At 45.1% G+C, this 25,924-nt stretch overlaps 1 protein-coding gene and 1 non-coding gene across 2 annotated transcripts in view; one reads left to right on the top strand and one right to left on the bottom strand.

Moving 5' to 3' along the window:
* LOC126262680 (tensin-1) overlaps window positions 1-25,924 on the bottom strand; it is a 622,011-nt gene that overhangs the window by 441,217 nt on the left and 154,870 nt on the right. Inside the window, exon 5 of the mRNA XM_049959456.1 lies at window positions 10,757-10,929. Coding sequence (XP_049815413.1) covers window positions 10,757-10,929 — 173 coding nt within the window. The remainder of the gene's footprint in view (window positions 1-10,756; window positions 10,930-25,924) is intronic.
* Trnas-cga (transfer RNA serine (anticodon CGA)) lies at window positions 960-1,034 on the top strand. The gene has a single exon. It is a non-coding gene; the product is annotated as a tRNA-Ser (tRNA).

Genomic DNA, 25,924 nt, shown 5'->3' with positions numbered 1-25,924 from the left:
GCTGCTACTGCCGTTCTTACGCGACTGGCTCTATATCTGAATAGATATCACCTTTCACATGTAGGGGCACGCCCACTAACTTTCGTTTACGTCGCACACCTCCTTCTTGATGTTGAGATTCTTTTTTCCGTCAGAGATTCTTTTTTCGTCAGCCTTAAGACCTTCGCTATGCAACGCTTGCTGTTCAGATTAATACGCACTACTTGTGATCGCTAGTCGTGCGCAATAGTGGTTCAAATGGTTCAAATGGCTCTGAGCACTATGGGACTCAACTTTTGAGGTCATTAGTCCCCTAGAACTTAGAACTAGTTAAACCTAACTAACCTAAGGACATCACAAACATTCATGCCCAAGGCAGGATTCGAACCTGCGACCATAGCGGTCTTGCGGTTCCAGACTGCAGCGCCTTTAACCGCACGGCCACTTCGGCCGGCCTGCGCAATAGTGCCCCAACCCACGTGGTATTTGCCTTCTGTTGTTACGGTCTACATTCCGCAGAAGGGTCTCATGCAGCAGTCTACTCTGGTCTATCCTGCGCAAGAGTCTTCACCATTGCTACTACAGCAACCAACATCCATTTGAACCTGCCTACTCTAATCAAGTCTCAGTCTCGCTCTACAGATTCTACCCTGCAGACCGCGCTCCATTACCAAGTTAACTACGTATTCCTACGTATTCCTACGTATTCTCCTCACACCAATCGAATGACATCGCTGTGGTGTCCGCTTACTTGGTGGGCGGCTTCCCTTACTGACAGCCTAGCTTCTTTTAAAGCGACAATTCCTTGACGCCTCAGGAACTAAATGAGTTGATAGTGGAAGGTGCCAGACCGTGTTAGCATGGTCGCATGTAATACATGTGTAGTCAGCACTATGATGCAGGTTGCAGTTGGTCGAAACAATCTGACATCAGAATGATGTACTGGCAGAATTAAACCTGTGAGGACGGGGCGTGAGTCGTGCTTGGGTAGCTCAGTTGGTAGAGCATTTGCCCGCGAAAGGCAAAGGTTCCGAGTTCGAATCTCGGCCCGGCACACAGTTTTAATCAGCCAGGAAGTTTCAATTTGATATCAGCTCACCTGTGGCGGCCTTTACCTTCCCAGTACAGACAGACTCAGATGTTTATGGCTTCAGTCTAGATATTTATGGCTTCAGTCTGCAGTAAAATGGTTCAAATGGCTCTGAGCACTATGGGACTCAACTGCTGTGGTCATCAGTCCCCTAGAACTTAGAACTACTTAAACCTAACTAACCTAAGGACATCACACACATCCATGCCCGAGGCAGGATTCGAACCTGCGACCGTAGCAGTCGCACGGTTCCGGACTGTGCGCCTAGAACCGCGAGACCACCGCGGCCGGCTCAGTCTGCAGTAACAAAAGGATTATGCCAAAGTGTAATATTTCCCTTCTACACGCCAGAAACCGCCTAGAAAATACATTTGAATTCAGCATCAACGTTCGTTCGTTTCAAGAGAAGGACAACATATTTCAACAACTGTAATTGCTTGCTTACCCTCAGATTTACGCTGTGAAAAGTTTCTATTATTGTTCTTATTCTTAACAACGACACTGACAGGGGATGCGAACGTAGACAGTACCCTAACGGCGCGGTAGGTTTGTAGACAGGTAGGTAAGCCTGGCCTGGATGGAATCCCTCACATCTCCCCGCCAGCCTGAGAGCAGGTATTAGGCAATTCCCGACACAGGTTTGCCAGATGCTACGTTATCTCCACGCTTCCACTTCAGACACAACAGCGAGGAGTTAAGCAAGGACATAGACGTGCCAGAGTTTGCAGCTGCGTGACGCACACGCCTTTAGCTTCCATATTACGTTTACTTGACACAGGTGCCACAGGAAGAGCAAACGCCACATAAATAGGAACAATGTTTTGAGACCACTCGCATACCAATCATTACCGGTAATAGCGCCAGAAAGAAAAAAAAAGTTTCAATAATAAGACAGAATACTGTTCTGTTTATGCATGATAAATTTATAAAATGACACAGTTTTCCCTGCAAGGCTCACGGATCTGCTTGCCTGACATCAATTCTGAATTCCGCACTATCCTAATGCAGTAATTTAACGATCGAATGATGAAGAGTTGCCAGAAAAAAAGGAAAATCATCTAAGTATTAATATTGGCTGTAGACCTTGTAACTTAGGTAGAGACATACAGTGCAACCCGCTTTCGTCAATCCATTAAGAGGTCTCATCACACATTGGGAAACGGCTAATTGCAAGCACATTGGCTGCCAATTGAAGGTAAAAAGCGACGCAGTCACGTCCCATGTGTAAGGTGATTGCATTGACAAGTGACGTGACGGTAATTCATCACTGTAGGAGTACATGATAACAAACTCAGAGCAAATGAAACACACACGTCACAGTAAAGGGTGCCCAACGGCCTCTGGCGGCAAAGCAGGCGTGTATTTTCTCATGCAAACGATCATAAACGTGCTGAATTGTATCCTGCGATAATTGTCCCAAGCATCTTGCGCCTATTTTTGCAATTCGGCAATGGTTTTCGCAGGTCCTGAAGAACGAGTAAGTTCCTACTTCGTAGTGTCCCATACGTGTTCAATTGCAGAGAGATCTGGTGATCTTGCTGGCCAGGACCGTTCTACAACACGAAAAGCACATTGCGTTGTGACAACCATATGAGGGGTGTGCATTGTCCTGCTGAAAAAGCTCATCACCTTCCTGTCGAAGAAATGGCAGTAGTTCAGGGATGACAGCTTGTGCTATGTAGTGAACAGTAGTTACTTTACTCAACAGAAACACCAAAGACCGCGAGTTGTGACTCATCAACTAACACACTCTCCATAGGCAGCTCAACAGGTCTAAGCCATACGCGTATCTTAAGTCTGAATGCTATCACTAGCATTCAGACTTAAGATACTCTCACCGCTGAAGACAACAGAGCGCAGTCCCATTCTCCAGTCAACTCTTTCACAACACCTGAGTGGACATGCTTGTCTGGTCGTTGTGTCAGTAGTAGCCTGGCCAAAGGCAGACGTGATCTTATCGCGGTCCCACACTGCGACCCCGTTCAAAACACTGAAGTTGTTTAACAGGAATACGTACTCGTCGGCGGGGCAAGGTGGTACCCTAGAATGAACGTTCAACTCTAAACTCGGGACAGTTTCTGCCTGAAGAGTCAAAACAGAGGGTGCACGGACGGGCCTGTTGAGCCCCATCTGGTCGCCTATGACCATGAGGAATGAATCACTAACAGTATAACCTGGTGCCACTGAACTTACGTCCTTGAGGCCGTACCTTTTTTACCGACAGTTTATTTTACAGAGAGTTAAAGCAACGATTTATAATTCTTTAAGTAGAACCTTATTTTTTCTATCGTATAGCTGATATATGTAAATCAACTGTGTATAAATGAATTCAAATGAAATTTATAGCTAGAGATGTTCAGAGTTCTGGGGGGTGGGGGTGGGGGGGCTGCAATTTGCTGTGCAGAACTGTCTTTGTTCAGCTGAAAGTTATGGTGGTGGAATGTTCATTGAAGAGAGGTGTTCAAACGAGTGCCTATTTACCTGAATCACAAATTCGGTCCACTTTCTATACGAAGATATGTAAAGTCGTTGGTCTTACGGAACGACAACCTCCCTCGATTTGCTATTTGAAGTCATGCAGCGTTTTGAGTTATAAACGTACTTCTTTAGTTATCTCCACAAAAGGGAACCAAATAGTGTTCAAGCGGGCTACCGTGTGGACTGTTCCTGAGAACCACAGCGTCCATTTCGTCCTCCACTCGTTTAGAAGGAGCGGTATGTTGTGCATCCAGGAAAATGGGCCTTTGTTTGAATACCTCACTTGAACGAAGTTCTTGTCATCAGAAGGTCCGTCTGAATACAGAGAATTATGTGCAGCATGTTGCATCCACTCTGGAAACTTTTCACATTTCTAGCTCCCTCACCGAAATTGATGCATATTTCAATTTGCATTGATTTTTACTCAGTTGTTTTAAGTACATCAGCTACATGATAAAAAAATGTTACTTTCGAAAATACACGACGGGGACGGGTCGTGAGTCGTGCTTGAGTAGCTCAGTTGGTAGAGCACTTGCCCGCGAAAGGCAAAGGTCCCGAGTTCGAGTCTCGCTCCGGCACACAGTTCTAATCCGTCAGGAAGTTTCACCTACATGATCGTTTGCATATTAGAATACACGCCTCCGCTGCTGCCCGACGAGGTACACCGTGTATTGATGAGACATTTGTGTTTCATTTGCTCTCAGTCTGTTATCACATACTCCTACAATGATGATCTACCTATCACCTCACACATCAGTAGAATGACCTTGTCGCTGAGAGTGTTGTATTTTAATTTTCCGGCAGTGCAATTAAGTAGACTAAGTTCTCGCCTCTGTAAAAGAGTAACGTTCCTTACGTTCACCTGCTTAAGTAAATATTCCTTTCACCTATTGTTTCGCAAGCTACCTTAGGTGAAACAACACGTGTGTCCTTCAGCTGATGTTTACTTTGGTCTAAAAAAAAAAAAAAAAAAAGTTCAAATGGCTCTGAGCACTATTTTTTTTTATAAAAACATTTATTAAAAAAAACAATGTTACACTCCAAATACATACTAAGTTATGCATACATGAAGTTATTTAAACATTTCAGTTACGCTGACGTTAAGGAAGACAACAGAGGATTGTGTTACTAACTAATTACCAGAAAGAATTAATTTAAACATCAAGAACAAAATTTTTAAAGACATTCAACCTTCAACCTGAAGAAGTAAAATCTGCACTTTGAATTACATGAGGTGCTATCTTTACAGAAGCATAATTTCTTTATGATGGATATCAGCAAGTTGATGGGATAATTTTAATTAAAACAATTTAATAATCATATTAGACAATTTCTGAAATACTTGAGAATGGCGGTAAGGAGATATATAATAAATTTGACTAGCCTTCCAACTACATTTTCTGGACATTAATTGAATCTGAAGTGATCAGATCTATATAATCAGTCTTTCACTGGATCAGATCTACATAATCAGTCTTTCACTGAGAAACTGACTTACACATCACAATGCAAAAATGAACAGGGCAATGTGCCAGCCATTGAATATTATATTTATCAGATAGAATCTTATGGTTTTAAACAATCGATAAGGACATTTCTATAAAAACTGTCTATTTCCAATTTTCTATTATAAGCCAATAATGCACCTTTAATGTTTTGTGTTTTGACACTATTTCGACACACAATCTCAATGTCACATAAGTTCTGTACATTAGCTTATAAGTTGCAAAAACTACTCTCTGAAGTAGAAAAAGTACACATCATTGATATACTGTAAAATCTTAAATAGCATCCTTAAGGTAACTACAATACATCACTGTCAACACAGTCTTCTTTTTTATATTAACCAATGCCCATTCTTTCAAATACAATTTTTAACATATTACCGAACTTTTTCTTGTGATTCGAGTAGGTTCTAATTTTGTGGAACTCACACAGCATGTGTACCTTGAACTCTATGATGCTATCGGATCCTAATTTGTTAAGGACGTAGTTAACAAAATTTCCCAGCAACCAGCGCACAGCGTTATTTTTTGCTTCTGGGAAATAGCGTGCGTCAGGCCTGTGTATCAATGATAGCGATATATACTCAGGGGATGTTCTTGTAATCAGAGCTATTTGCTCTCGGACCCACTTCCAACTATTCATGTGACCACTGCAAGTATATCTGTGAATTACTGTGTCAACTAGATGGCATTGTTGACATAAATTTGTTTCACAGAGTCCGATTGCGTGCAGTCTTTCATTGGTGCTAACTATGTTGTTAACTGTCTTGTACCATGCCGTTTTTATGTTAGACGTCAGCACATTAGAACTAATGTTTTTCCAAATCTCAGTCCACTCAATGTTTGGAAACTGTCGTTCTATTTTGTTTCTTCCTTCGCTTTTCTTTCGTTCCCGCATTATGGCTCTCGATGTTAAGTGTCGGGACTGCCTGAGTTCGACACTGACATAACTAAACTCAACATAGAAAATCCTCACGTGCTGTAAGCGACTGTTGATATTCTGCACGTCAATCGGGGGAAGCAGGCTTGGAGGTTTAATGATCTCGAAAAGTTGGCTGGTTATGCTTTCTCGCGAGTCTCTTATTAAATTAACTTGCCTTTTGATAAAAAGAGCAGAGGCTTTATCCGTTATATCAGTTAATCCTAGTCCACCATTTTTAGGATCTAAAGTGACTACTTTAGCAGGTACTCTGAACACTTCACCTCTCCACAAAAAGTTTGTGATTTTGGACATTATTCTCCTCGCTATCATTCTCGGTATTGGTAACAGCTGGGCAGTATAATAAGCCTTAGCAAGGATGCATGAGTTGATATACTGTGTTCTTTGAACTTGGTTCATATATCGAGTTAAGTTCTCTACAATGGCTCCTTGCACTTTATCTGCTGCAACTTTCCAATTTAAAGCCGTCATTTTCATAGGACATGGTGTCAGGGTGATCCCAAGTGTTTTATGTTGTCGGACTATTTTTGCCCACTCGACGTTGATATTATCAAAACCTCTGAGATTTAACATCTTACTTTTTTTTTCGTTTGCATTGGCTCCAGATGCTCTACAGTACGAATCAATCACCGTTGCTAGCGTGGTTACCTCGTCATTATTCCTTATAATGACCCCTATATCGTCAGCATAGGCTCTTTTATTTCCTGATAATGTTAAGCCTTTTAATGTAGCATGGACATGTCGGAGGAAAGGTTCCAGCGAAATGGCGAAGAGCGACATGGACAGAGGACTTCCTTGAGGAACACCTCGTTGTATTTGCATCGGCCTGGATTGTTGACCATTCACCGCTATTTTAGCATTTATTCCAGTTGCTATGTTCTTAATCAACTGTATGACCCTATCGTTGAAACCTATTTTCTTCAATGTCTGTAGAAGATATTCATGATTTACTACATCGAACGCTTTATAAAAATCTAAAAACAATAAAGCACACTTTATGTTTGTTACAGAAGTTATTGCAATGATATCCCTGAATTCCGCTAGATTTTGAAAAATGGTTCTGCCTTGTGCACAGTTCTGATGTTGACTAATAATTTTATCTGTAAGGCATGAAATTCTCTTGTTTATTATTCTAGCTATTAATTTATAATCAGAATTCAGCAGTGAAATTGGACGAAAATTATTTAAATCTTTGTTTCCATTATTTTTTGGCACCAAAACAATTTTACTCTCCTTAAACTCAGCCGGAATCATTTTCCCCTGAATAACCTCATTTACAATGTCCGTGATTTTTGCACCTACTATTGGCCAGCAACGGATGTAAAACTCTGCTGGCAGACCATCCGGTCCTGGGGATTTTTTTGGTGGTGAGGCGCACAGAGTCTCATACACGTCTTCGTCAGTGACAACCTCGAGAAAATTTTCGTTGTCATCTTCTGTCAGCTGTGGGGCTAGGATGTCAAGGAATTCTTCCAAGGAAGCATCACTACTTTGATGTACAGAATATAGCTCGCAATAATAGCGATAAATCTCGTCCATGATATCCTGCTGGGTTCTGAGAATCGTACCGTGTTTTGTTCGAATTTCATTAATAAAAATCCTTCTCCCGTTTTTCGTATGCTTCACTAAATGATATAGGGAAGTAGTTTCATCTTCTGACACCGAATTTGCCTTCGATTTTATTTTCAACCCTTCCATTTGACTTCTCTTGATATTAAGTAACTTGGCTTTGACTTTTTTGATGTCTGCTATCCGAAGTGAGGAACCTGCTGAGACTATCATATAGATCTCTCAAAACGGAATAGTAATACTCTATAGTGCATTTCATTTCCCTTGCGCTCTGGGCACTGTATTGAATAAGAACTTTCCTCAACTTTGGCTTTGCCATTTTAACCCACCAGTCAATAGCAGTGGCATATCTACTACGGGCTCGCAGGCATATTGCCCATGTTTCTTTAATCAGATCTTCTAAATCATGATTTACTAACAAGGAAGTGTTCAAATTCCACTGATTCTTGAATCGGCGAACCGGCTGTCTTGTTAGATTTATGCAAGCTAAGACACTTGAATGGTCTGAAAAGTACGTAGGAATGGTTTCTACTTTTGTCACGGAAGTTTCAAGATTTTTAGAAATATATAGTCTATCAATCCTGCTGCGTGATATTGCCGTGACATAAGTGAACTCAACACTGGAGGGGTATTTGATTTCCCATACATCCTTTAATTCTAAACCAGTAACTAGTTGTTTTAGTTCACTTGAGAAATTAAAATTAGGTAACTGATCTTTTCGATTTAAAACACAATTAAAATCACCTCCAAGTAATAACTGTCTTGGCGATTTCCTTAACAAGTATATCAGGTCATCTTTGAAGAAACTTGCCCTGTCAGCTCGATGAGAACTTCCTGAAGGGGCGTACAAATTGACGATAGTCACATCATAGATATTAAGTCCTATTCCTCTTCCGGATTCCAGTCGTTCCACCTCGCTTACTGCAATCCCTTCCCTCACCAAAATAGCTGTTCCAACACTTGTTTCGGGAGACACATTTATGTAACTGACAAAACCGGGAATTACCAAATCCGAAATTAGAACTTCTTGTAATAGGGCAATATCAGTCGCGGATTCGTACAAAAATTCCTTAAGGGCCGATAATTTCAAACCGGTCGTGATTTTATTTATGTTTATAGTGGTGACAGAATAAGATTGCGTCATTGTGCTGTCACTATGTAGTTGTTTTGATGAACTAATATAGTTTCATGTGGTTCAGGGTTCAGTTAAGCTGTAACAGCTTTCTCGGAAGGCTGAACATGGAACAACACTTCAGTCAGTTTATTAGTTACTGTCCCGTTTTTTTCTGCTTCTAATGTTTTCTCTTGTAACGCAAGCAGACTGATTTCCTGGTAAACTTTCTGATTTTCCCTCCAGTGATTCGTGTACGACCGTTTCGGACTGAACATTCTTTGGGCTTGGGTCGCCCCTACCGGATTTTCCCTTCCCTTGGTTACGAACTACATTCTCATTTGGTTGTGTCGGTATTTTACTTCGCGGCTTATCTGGAGCAGCAGCAGACGCTTTCGCAATTTCGGTTGCCGGCGCCTGCCCTGAGGTGTTGACCGTGATTTCAGTTTGGCCACCACTTCCTCTTTCTTTATTAATTTCACTCACTTTCTGATGGAGGGAACCAGGTGGAGACTGCAGTTTTGCAACCTCTCCCTGAATCTGTTTATTAACAGATAGATTCTGATCTTTGCAATCGGCTACTGCACCTGATGTTTCTTGCAAATTAATGCTACTTACAACCCCTTCATTTTCTGGTACCGTATGTGTATTATCTTTCTGTTCATTAGTTTCATTTCGCATTTTGCCTTCAGGTTCCTCTGCCTCCTCATCGCACTGTTTTTGCTTGCGAAGTGAGGGAGTGGGACAAGACAGCTCGTCCTCTGAACAACTATCAGTTATCTCCAGAGGTCGTTTTTTCGGTTGCGTTTCAGTTTCACGAGTAGTGGCAACAGGGTTTCCTTTTGTCGTTAACGGGGGAAATTGACTGTTATCGTGAAGGGAGACATCAGCTTGGCCCGCTGCGTTAACATCCTCAACCAGTTGTTCCGGGCTATTCTTTGGTAACAGATCATTTAAGGTAAGCTTCTGACGCTGTATCAAATTACTTTTAAGAACAACAGTTCGCCGCAGACATTCCTGTCTGAAGTGGCCGGTTTCGTTACATATATGACATGTAGCTTCCTGACCTGTATAAACAATTTGTGCCTTATACCCACAAACAGTTATGTGAGACGGAATATTCGTCTTAACGTCCATCTCTACACAGCGGACCCCGTTAAAACACTGCAGTGTAAAGCGAGGCGACCATCTTTCATTTGCAACTGATTTAACGTCTCCGTAGTTTGAAAGAGCTTCCTTAATCTTATCATTTTCAATTTCAATGGGAAGATTCAAGACACGAACGGTTTTGTAATGAATGTCCGCTCTATAGATGGAAACCTTACATTTATAACCATTTCTATGCACAAAATCTACTTCATAGCCCCACTTTCGTAACACTTTATCAACAGTCGAAGCACTGATTAACTTGACAAAAACACAGTATTTTTCCTGATCCAGTTGCCAGGTATGAACGGTTTCAGAATTTAGACCAATTACCTGTGTAATCCAGTCATCTATTTCCAGGGATGTCGGCTGAACAGGACGGGATTCCTTGTCAAAAGCAAATACCAGAGTATTCTTCCTGAGGTTTGTAGCCATGGTTAATCCAGCGAAGCAATTTCGGTTAAACAACCGAAATTCCAAGTAGCAGCAGCAAGACCAGAAAGAGCGATCAGATCACAAGGAACAGAAACGAACACGGAGATTAACGGACGGACGGCACTCGGCGGAGCACATGTACAGCGGTGTAAACACTGAAGTGCAGCGCAACAGTTAACAGCGGCCACTCGCGAGCGCGGCTGAAACGGAACTGTGCACTATGGGACTTAACAGCTATGGTCATCAGTCCCCTAGAACTTAGAAGTACTTAAAACTAACTAACCTAAGGACATCACACAACGCCCAGCCATCACGAGGCAGAGAAAATCCCTGACCCCGCCGGGAATCGAACCCGGGAACCCGGGCGTGGGAAGCGAGAACGCTACCGCACGACCACGAGATGCGGGCTTCCTTTGGTCTAGTTATTTCATTACTCTGAGCCATTTAACTGGAAGTTCGAGATGTCACTACTGACAGAACAGAGCAGAGGCGGCCCGGCCTACCTGGAGTGGAGCACGGCCATGCGGTGCGGCCCGCCGCCCAGCCACGAGTCGATGTCCTTGCAGACGGCGCACAGCCGCTCCAGGGGCGGCGCCAGCCCCGGCGCCCAGCCCAGGTTGCTCACCCTCTCGTGGTGCTGCCGCAGCGCGCGCCGCGGCTCGGACAGGTTGAACACCTGCAACACGTAGGTCCCACAGTCAGCCGGAAGCGCCGTGGCACCACCTCAACTGAGTAGAGACCGCGTCTGAAGAAACTCATCTCCCTCACCCACATCTCGCAGCACTACGTGAGTGTTTTTTTTTTCCCAGAGGTTGGTACCACATTCGACGGGAACCGTGTGAAACTGGAAGTCATTCCTTTCAGCAGTTGCTAGAGACGTGCGATGTTGGCGGGAAAGCATCATTGCTGACTGAAATCCTTAATATCCACGTTAAATGACGAATTTGTGGAATGGCGAACAGAGCAACATACGAGGGTGAGACAAGTGAAAACTTTAAATATTTTTTTAAATATTATTTATTGTGCAGAAGTGGTACAAAGCTGTATCACTTTTCAACTAAATCTCCCCCACGTTCAATGCAAGTCCTCCAGCGCTTACAAAGTGCACAAATTCCTTTAGAAAAAAAATTCTTTTGGTAGTCCGCGCAACCACGCATGCACCGCGTGGCGTACCTCTTCATCAGAACGGAACTTCTTTCCTCCCATTGCGTCTTTGAGTGATGCAGACGTATAGAAATCACTTGGGGGCAAGGTCTGGTGAGTATGGTGGATGAGGAAGACACTCAAAATACAGGTCTGTGATTGTTGCAACTGTTGTACGGACAGTGTGGGGCCTTGTATTGTCATGTTGGAAAAGGACACCTGCTGACAGCAATCCACGTCGCTTTGATTTGATTGCAAGCCGCAGATGATTTCTTAGGAGATCTGTGTATGATGCACTGGTGACAGTGGTCCCTCTAGGCATGTAATTCTCCAAAATGACGCCTTTTTCGTCCCAAAAGAGAGTCAGCACAACCTTCCCTGGTGATGTTTCTGTTAGAAACTTCTTTGGTTTTGGCGATGAGGAATGGCGCCATTCCTTGCTCGCTCTCTTCGTTTACGGTTGGTGGAAGTGAACCCAGGTTTCGTCCCCAGTAACGATTCTTGCAAGGAAGCCATCACCTTCTCGTTCAAAGCGCCGAAGAAGTTCTTCAGAGGCATCAACATGTCGTTCTCTCATTTCAGGAGTAAGATGCCGTGGCACCCATCTTGCCGACACTTTGTGAAACTGGTGCACATCATGCACAATGTTGTGTACTGACCCATGAATAATCTGTAAACATGTTGCAATATCATTCAGTGTCACTCGATGGTTTTCCTTCACTATGGCTTCAACTGCTGCAATGTTCTGTGGAGTCACAACTCGTTGTGCCTGACCTGGACGAGGAGCATCTTCCACTGAAATCACAGAATTTGCGAACTTCCTACTCCATTCCTAGAGTTGCTGCTTTGACAAACATGCATCGTCGATGAATTTCAGTAGGTTACAAACCTTCACTACGCAAAAACCGAATAACAGAACGCTGTTCTCCCCTGGTGCAAGTCGCAAGTGGGGAGGCCTTCTTTATACTGATACTGCGACGGTATGCTGCCACCTACAGGCCATCCTGAACGCTGTTTGTAGCACGCTTACCAACTTACAGGATAACGGCGCGAAATTTCGATTTGTTATTACAAATTTAAGGTTTTCATTTGACTCATCCTCGTACAAATACGTTTAATGTCATATCATGAATCAATAAATACAGCTATAATTAACATCAAATATCCCTCAACCATTTGTCTAAGGGGGCAAAAATAGTATTTTTGAGAAAAATTTCCCCTTCAGCGTATTGTGTTGTTCGCAGAGTGCATATCTTGCCTTCGAGGTCTTTCGGAAGCTGACGATGTGGCTATGCAGTTCAACTATTTTCCTCCCGCGTGGAATGTGACATATCGTATATTCATTAAAATCTTGAACGGGCCACGATATTTTGGAATTGTGCCAAGAACATATAACGGCTGCAACTCGCTGTTCCATGTCGTTGTGAGTCAATTCATTCAAACCATCGCTCTAAGTCCTGTAATTTTCAATTTTTAAAAGAATTCATGTGTTGCCGCCCGCGTTATATATGCGTTACCGACAACAATGCTCTTCATTAGCTTCAAAGCATGGATGTGACTAATGTACCTACAGTCGACTCTTTCTAAATCGAATCTCGATTAATCGAACCAGTTTAACTGTCCCCTGAAACAAATAAATAAAATAGTTTGATAAATCGAAGTTGTGTTTCAGTACACTTGCTAAATCGAAGCGGCTGGCAGTGATAGTGTGTCCGCAGACAATGTGTGGGAACAGCAGCGTCGCTGACGAGCGAGAATTTTGAGGCAGACCCTCTCTGACATGACAGTGCTGCAACTTCCTGGCAGATTAAAACTGTGTGCCGGACCGAGACTTCAAGTCGGGACCTTTGCCTATAAAGCTGTGAGGACGGGGCGTGAGTCGTGCTTGGGTAGCTCAGATGTTAGAGCACTTGCCCGCGAAAGGCAAAGGTCCCGAGTTTGAGTCTCGGTGCGGCAGACAGTTTTAATCTGCCAGGAAGTTTCATATCAGCGCACATTCCGCTGCACATTGAAAATCTCATTCTGATGACAGTGCTGTCTTGGACATCGTAGTGCGAGGCCACGTACTGTTGTGTGTATGCATTGCGCTAAATAAAGCGTTTGTTGTACTCTGTCCCTTCGGCGTGATTAATCTTGAGTCAGCATTACACACCGGAGCTCCAAAATTGTATAATTCGAAGTGCGCGGCTCTCTAACACCCGGTAATTCGAATTGTTTAAGTAGTTGTTGCGCCATTCAACTCTTCACCACGGTCCTTTGTGTATGCAACACTCTATGACGCACTACACTACATAAATCAGTTGTAAAATCACTTCTCAGACGTACAACTTTTTTAACTCCCGCATCAAAGAAGCTGGTTATTGAGGCCGTGAAATACTGAGTGGCAAAATGACCGATGTAGTTAAAACATGTGGGATTCCATCATATACGACGTGTGAGAGAAAAGTAATGAGACTGATTTTTTATCTAGCAATTTTTTTTTTCAAACAACAATATTGTCCTCTTACGAGCAGTTCCTTTCGGCAGCTATACACTGGTTGAGACGGTGTCACCAGACTTGGCTCAAATGGCTCTGAGCACTTTGGGACTTAACATCTGAGGCCATCAGTCCCCTAGGACTTAGAACTACTTAAACCTAACTAACCTAAGGACATCACACACATCCATGCCCGAGGCAAGATTCGAACCTGCGACCGTAGCGGTCGCGCGGTTCCAGACTGCAGCGTCTAGAATTGCTCGGTCACAGCGGCCGGCTTACCAGACTTGGTAGCAACGCTGAAAAGCTTCAAATGGTAGGACCTTACCATGCCTGTCACATTCTTTTGAATATTCTCCAGACCCCCAAAATGACGTCCTTTTAAAACAGTTTTTAATTTCGGGAAAGGAAAAACACAAGGACTCTGATCAGGTAATTAGGGGGCTGTGAAACAACAGGAATGCCTTTTGAGGTCAAAAATTCCGTTACGGAAGTGACTGTGTGACATGGGGCGTTGTCATAATGCACCATCCACTTGTCTGCAATGTCCGGTCTCAATCGGTTCACCCTTTTCCTGAGCTTTTTTTAAGGACAGCCTTTTAAAACACTTGGTTGACAGTTTGTCCTGGAGGAACAAAATCTTTATGCACGATACCCCTACAGCCAAAAAGCAAATTTTTGAAGATGAAAGTCCCCCGAGCGAGGTTCATCTTCAACATGTTTTCAGCCTTCCAAAAACGATTTTTGCCAGCTTGCTGTTGATAAGGAATGCGGCCCATTGGCATGTTTCAACGTTTCATAGGTCACACTCACTCATTACCCAAGTCTAACACAGAACTTGATGATATAACGTTGTTCTAAATTCCGCTGTTCCATTTTCGTAACACCCAACAAAAACACAACCTCACTGATAGCGCTCTCAAAAATATTGTGATCACTGTACGGAGCTGAAACTCGGAGTGAGCACCTGGAAGGGATGAACGCACCTGTCTACATAAGCAGAACAACACAGTGTTGCCAGGTCGCTCACAGTGTTGTCAGTCTCAATACTTTTCTCATACACCTCGTAAGCTGTCGGCAATACCGAAGCGGAAAAATCGGATTGCTGACAAAATAACATACCAAGGGATGAAGCGGAATTGGAAAGGCGATTTCCTGCGTCTTGAAGAACGCTTTTACTAAAACGGCTGAGACAGTGCAGCGGGCAAAACGTAACTTTCGGAGGCTATATGCTTTCGAAATGCGGTGCTACAGAAGAATACTGAAGATTAGATGGGTAGATCGCAGAACTAATGAGGAGGTATTGAATAGAATTGGGGAGAAGAGGAGTTTGTGGCACAACATGACTAGAAGAAGGGATCGGTTGGTAGGATATGTTCTGAGACATCAAGGGATCACCAATTTAGTATTGGAGGGCAGCGTGGAGGGTAAAAATCGTAGAGGGAGACCAAGAGATGAATACACTAAGTAAATTCAGAAGGATGTAGGCCGCAGTACGTACTGGGAGATGAAGCAGCTTGCACAGGATAGAGTAGCATGGAGAGCTGCATCAAACCAGTCTCAGGACTGGAGACCACAACAACAACAGCATGTTTAACCTTTCCACAACCAGTATCTTTTCACAGCGATACAATCTGAGGACCTGCTTGGTTGAGAAGTAGCGGTTCCGGTCTCGTAAAGTGACATACGGCCGGGACAGATGTGTACTGACCACATGCCCCTCCATATCCGCATCCAGTGACGCCTTCGGCTGAGGATGACGCGGCGGCCGGTCGGTACTGTTGGGCCTTCATGACCTTTTCGGGCGGAGTTTAGCTTTTTGTTTTAATTAAGATCGTAGTTATAAATAACCAGTTTCGTTTCCCGTATGTAATGTCGCATCGAATTAGTTTACGCCTCTGGATAGGCAACCCAATGAACAGATCTATAAAGCGGGCTGCTGTCGCGCCTTTCCGGGCAATTCATGTCAAATGAACTGCACACAAGTACCAACGTTTGGCGCGTCCCAACGGTGCTCGTATTGACCATCTGTAATCTGAGTTAAAAACTTGACGAGATGCTGTGCCCACAGATGTGTGTCTTTTTCCTGTTAGTCTCACAGTTTTTGCGCAGCCACCTTCTGAATCGCGAGAGGTACTTATAAACACAAAGCATGGACCATTATTACCCTGACACCGACGACGATTTCGAACTATTTCAAGAAATGCGCATTCATCAATAAGTCACAGACTCAGCCCCAACAACAGGAGAGCGGACGAATGGTCTCGGGTTTACAAACCTAGGGCCTTCTACCTCACGTTGGACAAAATGTGACATCTGATGATTTCGTACATTTTGGCAATCATGTGAAAGTCTGCACTGGCCGGACTGACACTGAAATTTCACTGTTTCTGGGGACAGAATGAAGACGAAACAGAAGTTGAGGAAGAGGGAGGCAGAAGAAGTAGAGCCGATTTCATAGTTGAGTTGGAAAGAGGAAAAGTCGTCGCTGGAAACGTCACCAAGTACATCCTTAGATCGGAAGTAGGCGATAATGTATTTTCGAAGTTGGCCACAACAGAAAAATTGTTTGCCCAAGCTTACAGGTGATGACAAGAAAAATTCACTGATTTCTTTACGAAATAAAATTGAAGTTTTCTTATTAGTTTTCGCCAACTTGTATGTGCTTTTTGTTTGACACGTAAAAAAAGTAAAAAGTTAATTACAATAACAAGAAGAATAACACAAGGAGTGAGAAAAGGGTGTCCTTTATCACCCACGCTATTTAATATGTATATGAATGACATTTGAAATTTATGGTAACAAAAAATGGAAGATTCGTACCCACCGCGACGTATAGAAATAGCATGTTGGACTTTTGTGGGCAAGAACATATTAGAGCCAAAACTATAACTGAGAACAACATACTGAAACAAGTCCAAATGTTCAACTACCTGGGCTGTGATGTCTCTTACGCGTATCATAATGATACTGAAAAGAAATTACAAAGGTAGTTACATACGTTAAGTATAGTTAAGTGACTGCTGCTGACCAAAAACAGGAAAGAGACAGTGCTCTAATTCTGTACCTTTACTATTCTGTGGATTTGAATTAGGAACTTTAACGACAAAAATATTACAGAGAACTGAGCGGCAGAAGTGATACTTCTAAGACCTTTGGCAGGATACAAATTAGATCATAAGAGGAAGAGTGAGATGAGAGAGAAGCTCCACGTTCTGGGAACAATAGAAAACTTCCAGCAGTACGGACAGGGAAGGCGTCATCATCTACTACGTATGGCTCAAGGAGAGGCTATGAATACAGCCCCAAAGGAAGGAGGAGAAGCGGAGAAGAGCGCTGGGGAAAGAAGCGGCCGAAATACTATTTTCATTTGCCTATGGAGACGGCAGCCTTCTGAAACATAAGAGTAGACGTGGATACTGTAGCACTCACGACGGAAAAAGATAATGGTACTGTGATCATGCGATAGGAGGACTATAAAAAGATCCATGTTTTATTGTATGAGCCAACATACCGCAAGATCGACAAGGATCCTACTACCTGAGTGATGGAAATGAAAAGAACTTCCACTTTCTACAAACGTTCCACTTATGGAATGACTACGTCTCGTCGGCGATAGGTTTGGGTGTTGCATTACAGCGTTACTGGAACACACTGTCTCCTCGACGTATTTTTTATTTGTGGTTTAATTTGGTGGTAAGTTCCTATGAGACCAAACCTCTAAGGTCAGCGGTTCCTAGGCTAACACACTACTTAATCTAACTGAAACTAACTTACACTAACGTCAACATACACACCCATGCCCCAGGGAGGACTCGAACTTCCGACGGGAGGAGCAGCGCGAACCGTGGCAAGGCGCCACAGACAGCACGGCTACCCCGCGCGGCGTATTTTTTTTATTTAACAACGATTTTTACGAACCATCCGACGGTGGTGCTATGGGCAGTCCTTTGTTCCCCGTCGTGGCCAGTCTTTTTAGGGCGATTTTGAGAAGCGAGCGCTTGTCCCCATCTTTTTTTAAACCCAGCATTGCGATACGCTGAGGACACTTTTATAGTTTTATGAATGTGTAGTGTTTGTTATTTCCGACACGTCCGAAAGAACAGACACCACGCGGGATCCACTGCTGTGATGCTTAGAATGTAAACTGAAGTTGGAGGAGGGAGAAAGAAAACAAAGTGAAGGCACTAATGATATCAGCTGCATCGAGTCTTACTACTGAATCAGTGGCAACGAAGGAAACTTACACCGCACCGGGACTCGAACCCGGGATCTTCTACGTAATAGGCAGCTGCGTTATCCACTGCGCCACCCAGACACAGTATTTATCGCAACTTCGCCGACTACCTCCGCCCGCCTCACGGCCGACCCACATTCCCACCTAGCGCCAACTACCCGCAGTCCCCTATCCATGTATGTCCTTCATACTCGCTAATTTTAGATTTCCGGTGCAGGTCGAACGTAAATAGGCATCTGCATTGAAAGTTGTCAGTCCACTTCCCCTTGAGGCGAATCAGTTATATGAATGCGTGGTGTCTGTTCTTCCGGACGAGTTCGAAAGAACAGACACGCATTCATATGACTCGTCTCGATGGGCAATGAATCCATAGCCTTCAATGCAGGAGTACATTTACGTTTCGACCTCCACAGGAAATCTAAAAAAAAATCTTAAATTAGCGAGGATGGAGGCCACAGATGTGGAGTGTGGATAGGTGACGCTAGCGATAAACACACTGCACGCGTGGCAAAGTGGTTAACACAAGTGCCTAGTAAATAGAAAATCTCGAGTTCGGGTCCCGGTGCAGCACACATTTTCACTCTTCGGCGCTGATTCCGCATGAGGTCCCGATGCAGCTGAAATCATTGGTTCCTTCCCTTTCCTTGCCTCTCTCTCTCTCTTCTCCTCCTTCAATTTACATAACTTTTATAATTTTGTCTCATAGTTTGGAGAGTCTCGGACAGTTCCCTCTGCACCTTAACTCCATACATGAAAACATAAAATATGCATAAAACGAACGCTCAAGTATTCGAAATTTTTGGGGAGTCCATGGAACTCCTAGTAAACGGGTGTAGACTGTTTTTATTTTTCCAAGTGTGCAAACCTCCATTATTATCGTGTTCTTTTATGAGTAACTATTCAGCTTTTTATGTAACACACACAGAAGCTCCAAAGAAATTGGTATACGTATGCGTGTTCAAATACAGAGATATGAAAACAGGCAGAATACTGCACTGCGGCCGGCAACGCAGACATAAAATGAGTGACTGGCGCAGTTGTCAGATTCGTTACTGCTGCTACAATGGCAGGTTCTCAAGATTTAAGTGAGTTTGAACGTGGAGTTACAGTCAGCGCAAGAGCTATGGGACACAGCACCTCCAGGGTAGCGATGAAGTGGAGAATTTTCCGTACGACCATTTCACGAATGTACCGTGAATATCAGAAATCCGATAAAACATCAAATCTCCAACCTCGCTATGGAAGGAAACAAGATCCTGCAAGAACGGGACGAACAACGACTTAAGAGATTCGTTCAACGTGACAGAAGTGCAACCTTTCCGCAAACTGCTGCAGATTTCAATGCTGGTTCATCAACAACTGTGGGCGTGGGAACCATCCAACGAAACATCATCGATATGGGCTTTCGGAGCCCACTCGTGTAACTTGATGACTGCACGACACATAGCTTTACGCTCACCTGGCACCGTCAACTCCGACATTGAACTGTTGATGATTCGAAATATGTTGCCTGGGCAGACGAGTCTCTTTTCAAATTGTGGCGAACAAATGGACGTGTAGGAGTATGGAGAGAAACTCATGAATTCATGGACCCTTGTGGCCTAGCGGTTCTAAGCGCTTGAGTCCGGAACCGGGCGACTGCTGCGGTCGCCGCGCGGGATTAGCTGAGCGGTCTAGGGCGCTGCAGTCATGGACTGTGCGGCTGGTCCCTGCGGAGGTTCGAGTCCTCCCTCGGGTATGAGTGACTGTGTTTGTCCTTAGGATAATTTAGGTTAAGTAGTGTGTAAGCTTACGGACTGATGACCTTAGCAGTTAAGTCCCACACATTTGAACATTTTTTTTTTTTTTTTGCTACGGTCGCAGGTTCGAATCCTGCCTCGGGCATGGATGTGTGTGACGTCCTTAGGTTACTTAGGTTTAAGTAGTTCTAAGTTCTAGGGGACTGATGACCTCAGATGTTAAGTCGCATAGTGCTCAGAGCCATTCATGGACCCTGCGCGTCAGCAGGGAACTGTTCAAACTGGTGGAGGTTCTGTAATGATGTGGGGCGTACGCAGTTGGAGTTATACGGGACCCCTTAAACGTCTAGATACGACTCTGACAGATGAAACGTACGTAAGCATCCTGTCTGATCATCTGCATTCATTCATGACCATTGTGCATTCGGATGGACTTGGGCAATTCCAGCAGGGCAGTGCAACATCCCACACGTCCAGCATTGTTAAAGAGTGGCTCCAGGATCACTCTTCGGAGTTTAAACACTTCCGCTGGCCACCAAACTTCCCAGAGATGAACATTGTTGAGCATGTCTGGGATGCCTAGCAACGTACTGTTCAGAAGAGATCTCCATCCCTCGTAGTCTTACAGATTTATGGACAGCCCTGCAGGATTCATGGTGTCAGTTCCCCCAGCACTACTTCAGACATTAGTCGAGTCCGTGCCACGTCGTGTTCCGTCACTCCTGCGTACTCGCGGGGACACTCAACGATATTAGGCACGTGGACTTGTTCCTTTGGCTCTTCAGTGTAGTTCGGTCTCATAGTTTGGGCAATCTCGGAGAGTTCCCTCAATATTTGAAGTCCATAAATGGAAACATAAAATATGCATATAACGAACGCTCAAGTATTCGAAATTTTTAGGAGGTCCCTGGAACTCTTAGTGGCCAGGTGTAAAGTGTATTTATTTTTGCAGCTGTGCAAAGTCAAGAGGCGGACGGAGACCTCTTGCCCAACCTACACTGTTATCATGTTCTTTTATGAGTTTCTGCTGTGTCTTTATGTAACACTTGTACACTACTGGTCATTAAAAGTGCTACACCAAGAAGAAATGCAGATGATACACGAGTATTCATTGGACAAATATATTATACTAGAACTGACATGTGATTACATTTTCACGCAATTTGGGTGAATAGATCCTGAGAAATCAGTACCCAGAACAACCACCTCTGGCCGTAATAACGGCATTGATACGCCTGGGCATTGAGTCAAACAGAGCTTGAATGGCAGGTGCAGGTACAGCTGCCCATGCAGCTTCAACACGATACCACAGTTCATCAAGAGTAGTGACTGGCGTATTGTGACGAGCCAGTTGCTCGGCCACTATTGACCAGACGTTTTCAATTGGTGAGAGATATGGAGAATGTGCTAACCAGGCAGAAGTCGAACATTTTCTGTATCTAGAAATGCCCGTACAGGACCTGCAACATGCGGTCATGCATTATCCTGCTGAAATGTGGGGTTTCGCAGGGATCGAATGAAGGGTAGAGCCACGGGTCGTAACACATCTGAAATGTAACGTCCACTGTTCAAAGTGCCGTCAATGCAAACAAGAGGTGACCGAGACGTGTAACCAATGGCACCCCGTACAATCACGCCGGGTTATACGCCAGTATGGCGATGACGAATACACGCTTCCAATGTGCGTTCACCGCGATGTCGCCAAACACGGATACGACCATCATGATGCTGTAAACAGAACCTGGATTCATCCAAAAAATGACGTTTTGCCATTCGTGCACCCATGTTCGTCGGTGAGGCGCTTCTGTCTGTGATGCAGTATCATGGGTAACTGCAGCCATGGTCTCCGAGCTGATAGTCCATGCTGCTGCAAACGTCGTCAAACTGTTCGTGCAGACGCTTGTTGTCTTGCAAACTTTCCCATCTGTTGACTCAAGGGTCGAGACGTGGCTGCACGATCCGTTACAGCCATGCGGATAAGATGCCTGTCATCTCGACTGCTAGTCATACGAGGCCGTTGGGATCCAGCACGGCGTTCCGTATTACCCTCCTGAACCCACAGATTCCATATTCTGCTAACAGTCATTGGATCTCGACCAACGCGAGCAGCAATGTCGCGATACGATAAACCGCAATCGCGATAGGCTACAATCCGACGTTTATCAAAGTTGGAAAAGTGATGGTACGCATTTCTCCTCCTTACACGAGGCATCACAACAACGTTTCACCAGGCAACGCCGGTCAACTGCTGTTTGTGTACGAGAAATCGGTTGGATACTTTCATCATGCCAGCACGTTGTAGGTGTCGCCACCGGCGCCAACCTTGTGTGAATGCTCTGAAAAGCTAATCATTTGCAAATCACAGCATCTTCTTCCTGTCGGTAAAATTTCGTGTGTGTAGCACGTCATCTTCGTGGTGTAGCAATTTTAATGGCCAGTAGTGTGTAATACAGCGCTGGCTGCGTGGAACGACAGTAAAAGTAAAAAATAAAGGCGTCCACTCAGCGGGCGCCTTCCCTCTTCGCGTATAACGGCGGCGGCGACGCCGTAGCTCGTGCGGAAGACGCAGAGGCGTCGCGTTGCGTAAATCCTAACCGCGGCCGCTCCGCCGACGGGCGTCGCCAGCCCTGTTAAGTCTAAAAGCCCATTGTGCTGGATTCCATTATAAGAGAGTGCGAACGGCTCCCCGGCGCTGGCTGCCGGGTCTGCCCCGCCTCAGCCAAGGCCGGGCGGGTACCGGTCCGGGCGTCGCTTCCAGCCAGGTGACGAGTTGCGCTCGGCGTCACCGGTATAAATACCGCGCACACGCGCACCGCGTGTGCCGTTGCTCGCGTGTAATTCCCTCCTCGGCGATGGTACCCCGAGGACAACGTCCAGAAACGTGCGCATTAAACGCGCAAACTGGGCCCTATGAGAAGTTGGAGAAAAATTTCGCCGCAAAGAATTGATAACTGGCTTAGACTGAGGCGTGCACATATACAGATGAAGCTAGTATCGCAAATTGCCTACACAAGGTGTAATAGGGCAGTGCATTGGCAGTGCTGTCATTTCTACTCAGGCGATTCACGTGAAAAGGTCTCCGATGTGTTTAGGTCCGCACGACGGAAATTGACAGATTTAGGGTAGTCCATTTTTCTGGATAAGCCGATGGCGTATCCAGAAAAATGGACTACCCCAAGGCAGTGTCCTCGCACCCACTCTTTTCAACATATATGTGAATGATCAACCAGTTGCACCAGGGACTAGGAGCTTTGCTTACGCGGACGATCTTGCAATAGCCGTGCAGGGTCGGAAATTTAACGACATAGAAATTAGCCTTACGAATGCCCTCAACGGTCTAACGCCATACTACGAAGCCAACTGCCAACGCCCGAACGTAGCAAAAACATTATCCTGGCTATTCCATCTTCGAAACCGAGACGTCTACCATACCCTAAACATCACGTGGAACAACCAACGGATCGCGTTCAGCAGCACTGCTTGTTATTTAGGTGTCACCCTTGGTTCAAATGGCTCTGAGCACTATGGGACTTAACATCTGTGGTCATCAGTCCCCTAGAACTTAGAACTACTTAAACCTAACTAACCTAAGGACATCACACACATCCATGCCCGAAGCAGGATTCGAACCTGCGACCGTAGCAGTCGCGCGGTTCCGGACTGCGCGCCTAGAACCGCTAGACCACCGCGGCCGGCTCACCTTTGATCGCACACTTACTTACAGACATCATGCAGACAAGGTCAGGGGCAAACTATCAACAAGAAACAACCTCCTGTGTAAGCTCACCTCCAGAAAATGGGGTGCCGACACACATACTTTACGTACGTCGGCACTTGCACTCAGCTACTCGGTTGCTGAATACGCTGCCCCAGTTTGGGAAAGATCAGCGCACGCGAAACGAGTGGATTCTCTGCTCAACGATGCCTGTCGCGTAATCACGGGATGCCTAAGACCCACCCCGATTAGCCAACTTTATTTGCTTAGTGGCATAGCTCCACCCAACATCAGACGAGCTATAGCAAGCAAAGCAGAGCGCCTCAAGCAGCTGCGCGACCAGCGCCATCCTCTTTTCGGACAAAACCCTGCACACACACGTCTAAAATCAAGACGGAGTTTCCTCACCTCAGTTCAACCGCTCGAAACCTAAAAAAAAAAGGCCAGATTGTCAAAATGGCAAGCAACACTGCCTACGGGAGACCAGGCACCTCTAATCTCACCCAACGAACAATTGGCCTCTGGAAATGAACTAAAGTGGCCATTATGGAGAACCCTCAACCGGCTACGAACTGGGGCGGGCAGATGCAACGTAAACATCTGTAGATGGGGATACCGAGACGGGACGGTCACGTGCCAGTGCGGACAGACCCAAACAATGGACCACCTACTGGAATGCAGCAACATGGGGGAAGTGTGCAGGGAAGATCTGGCAAACGCTAAGGCAGTGGCAGTTAAATGCGCTGAATTTTGGTGGGACGTGATATGATATATATACACTATGTTTGTCTTTATATTGTAATGTGACTCCCCATTTTGGGTTTGTTTTATTTATACGTATGTGTATTGTATTTGTATTTGTGTGTATATGTAATATGTGGGTTGTCTATGGCTTGGACACCATTAAATAAATAAATAAATAAATAAACAGATACTGAACGCGAAACGGTGCTTGGTGCTAGACGCATGGGACACATTCTGTTTCGGAAATCGTTAGGGAATTCAGTATTCCGAGATCCATAGTGTCAAGAGCGTGTCGAGAACAGCAAATTTCGGGCACTACCTCTCACCACGGACAACGCAGTGGTCGACGGCTTTCACGTAACGACCGAGAGCAGCGGCATTCGCGTACGGTTGTCAGTGCTAACAGACAAGCAACACCGCGTTACGTAGTCGCAGAAGTCAATGTGGGACGTACGACAAACGTTCGTTTAGGTTAGTGCGATAAAATTTGGCGTTAATGGTCTATGTTCAAATGTGTGTGAAATCTTATGGGACTTAACTGCTAAGGTCATCAGTCCCTAAGCTTACACACTACTTAACCTAAATTATCCTAAGGACAAACACACACACACCCATGCCCGAGGGAGGACTCGAACCTCCGCCGGGACCAGCCGCACAGTCCATGACTGCAGCGCCTCAGACAGCTCGGCTAATCCCGCGCGGCTAATGGTCTATGGGAGCACACGATTGACACGAGTGCCTTTGAAACTTGCTGGCAGATTAAAACTGTGTGCCGGACCGAGACTCGAACTCGGGACCTTTGCCTTTCGTGGGGCAAGTGCTCTGCCAACTGAGCTACCCAAGCACGACTCACGCCCCGTCCTCACAGCTTTACTTCTGCCAGTACCTCGTCTCCTACCTTCCAAACTTTACAGAAGCTCTCCTGTGAAACTTGCAGAACTGGCACTCCTGAAAGAAAGGATATTGCGGAGACATGGCTTAGCCACAGCCTGGGGGATGTTTCCAGAATGAGATTTTCACTCTGCAGCTGTGACGACGGGGCGCGAGTCGCGCTTGGGTAGCTCAGTTGGTAGAGCACTTGCCCCGTGAAAGGCAAAGGTCCCGAGTTCGAGTCTCGGTCCGGCACACAGTTTTAATCTGCCAGGAAGTTGCATATCAGCGCACACTCCGCTGCAGACTGAAAATCTCATTCTTGAAACGAGTGCCTTTGTTAACAGCACGATGGCACCTGCAGTTCCTCTTCTGGGCTCGTGACCTTAGCGGTTGGACCCTAGACGATTGGAAATTCATAGTTTGGTCAGATGAGCTGCATTTACATGGAATGGGCTGGGTCCTCTGGTTCAGTTGATTGAACCGATCGCTGACTCGATACATTTCGTTGCTTGGAGACCAATTGCAGCCGTTCATGGACTTCATGTTCCCAGACGGCGATGTCATGTCACCGGTCCACAATTGTTCGCGACTGCTTTGAAGAAGATTCTGGAGAATTCCAGCGAGTGATCTGGTCGCCCAGATCGCCCGACACGGAACACTATCGGGAGGTCAGTTCGTGCACAAATCTTACATCGGCAACACTTTCACAATTAAGGACGGTAGTAGCGGCAGTACGACTCAATA

This window comes from Schistocerca nitens, chromosome 6 (genome assembly GCF_023898315.1).
Source record: "Schistocerca nitens isolate TAMUIC-IGC-003100 chromosome 6, iqSchNite1.1, whole genome shotgun sequence".
NCBI classification, from domain to species: Eukaryota; Metazoa; Arthropoda; class Insecta; order Orthoptera; family Acrididae; genus Schistocerca; species Schistocerca nitens.
Note: the sequence above shows the minus strand (reverse complement) of the source record. Positions and strands in the feature narration are given on the sequence as shown.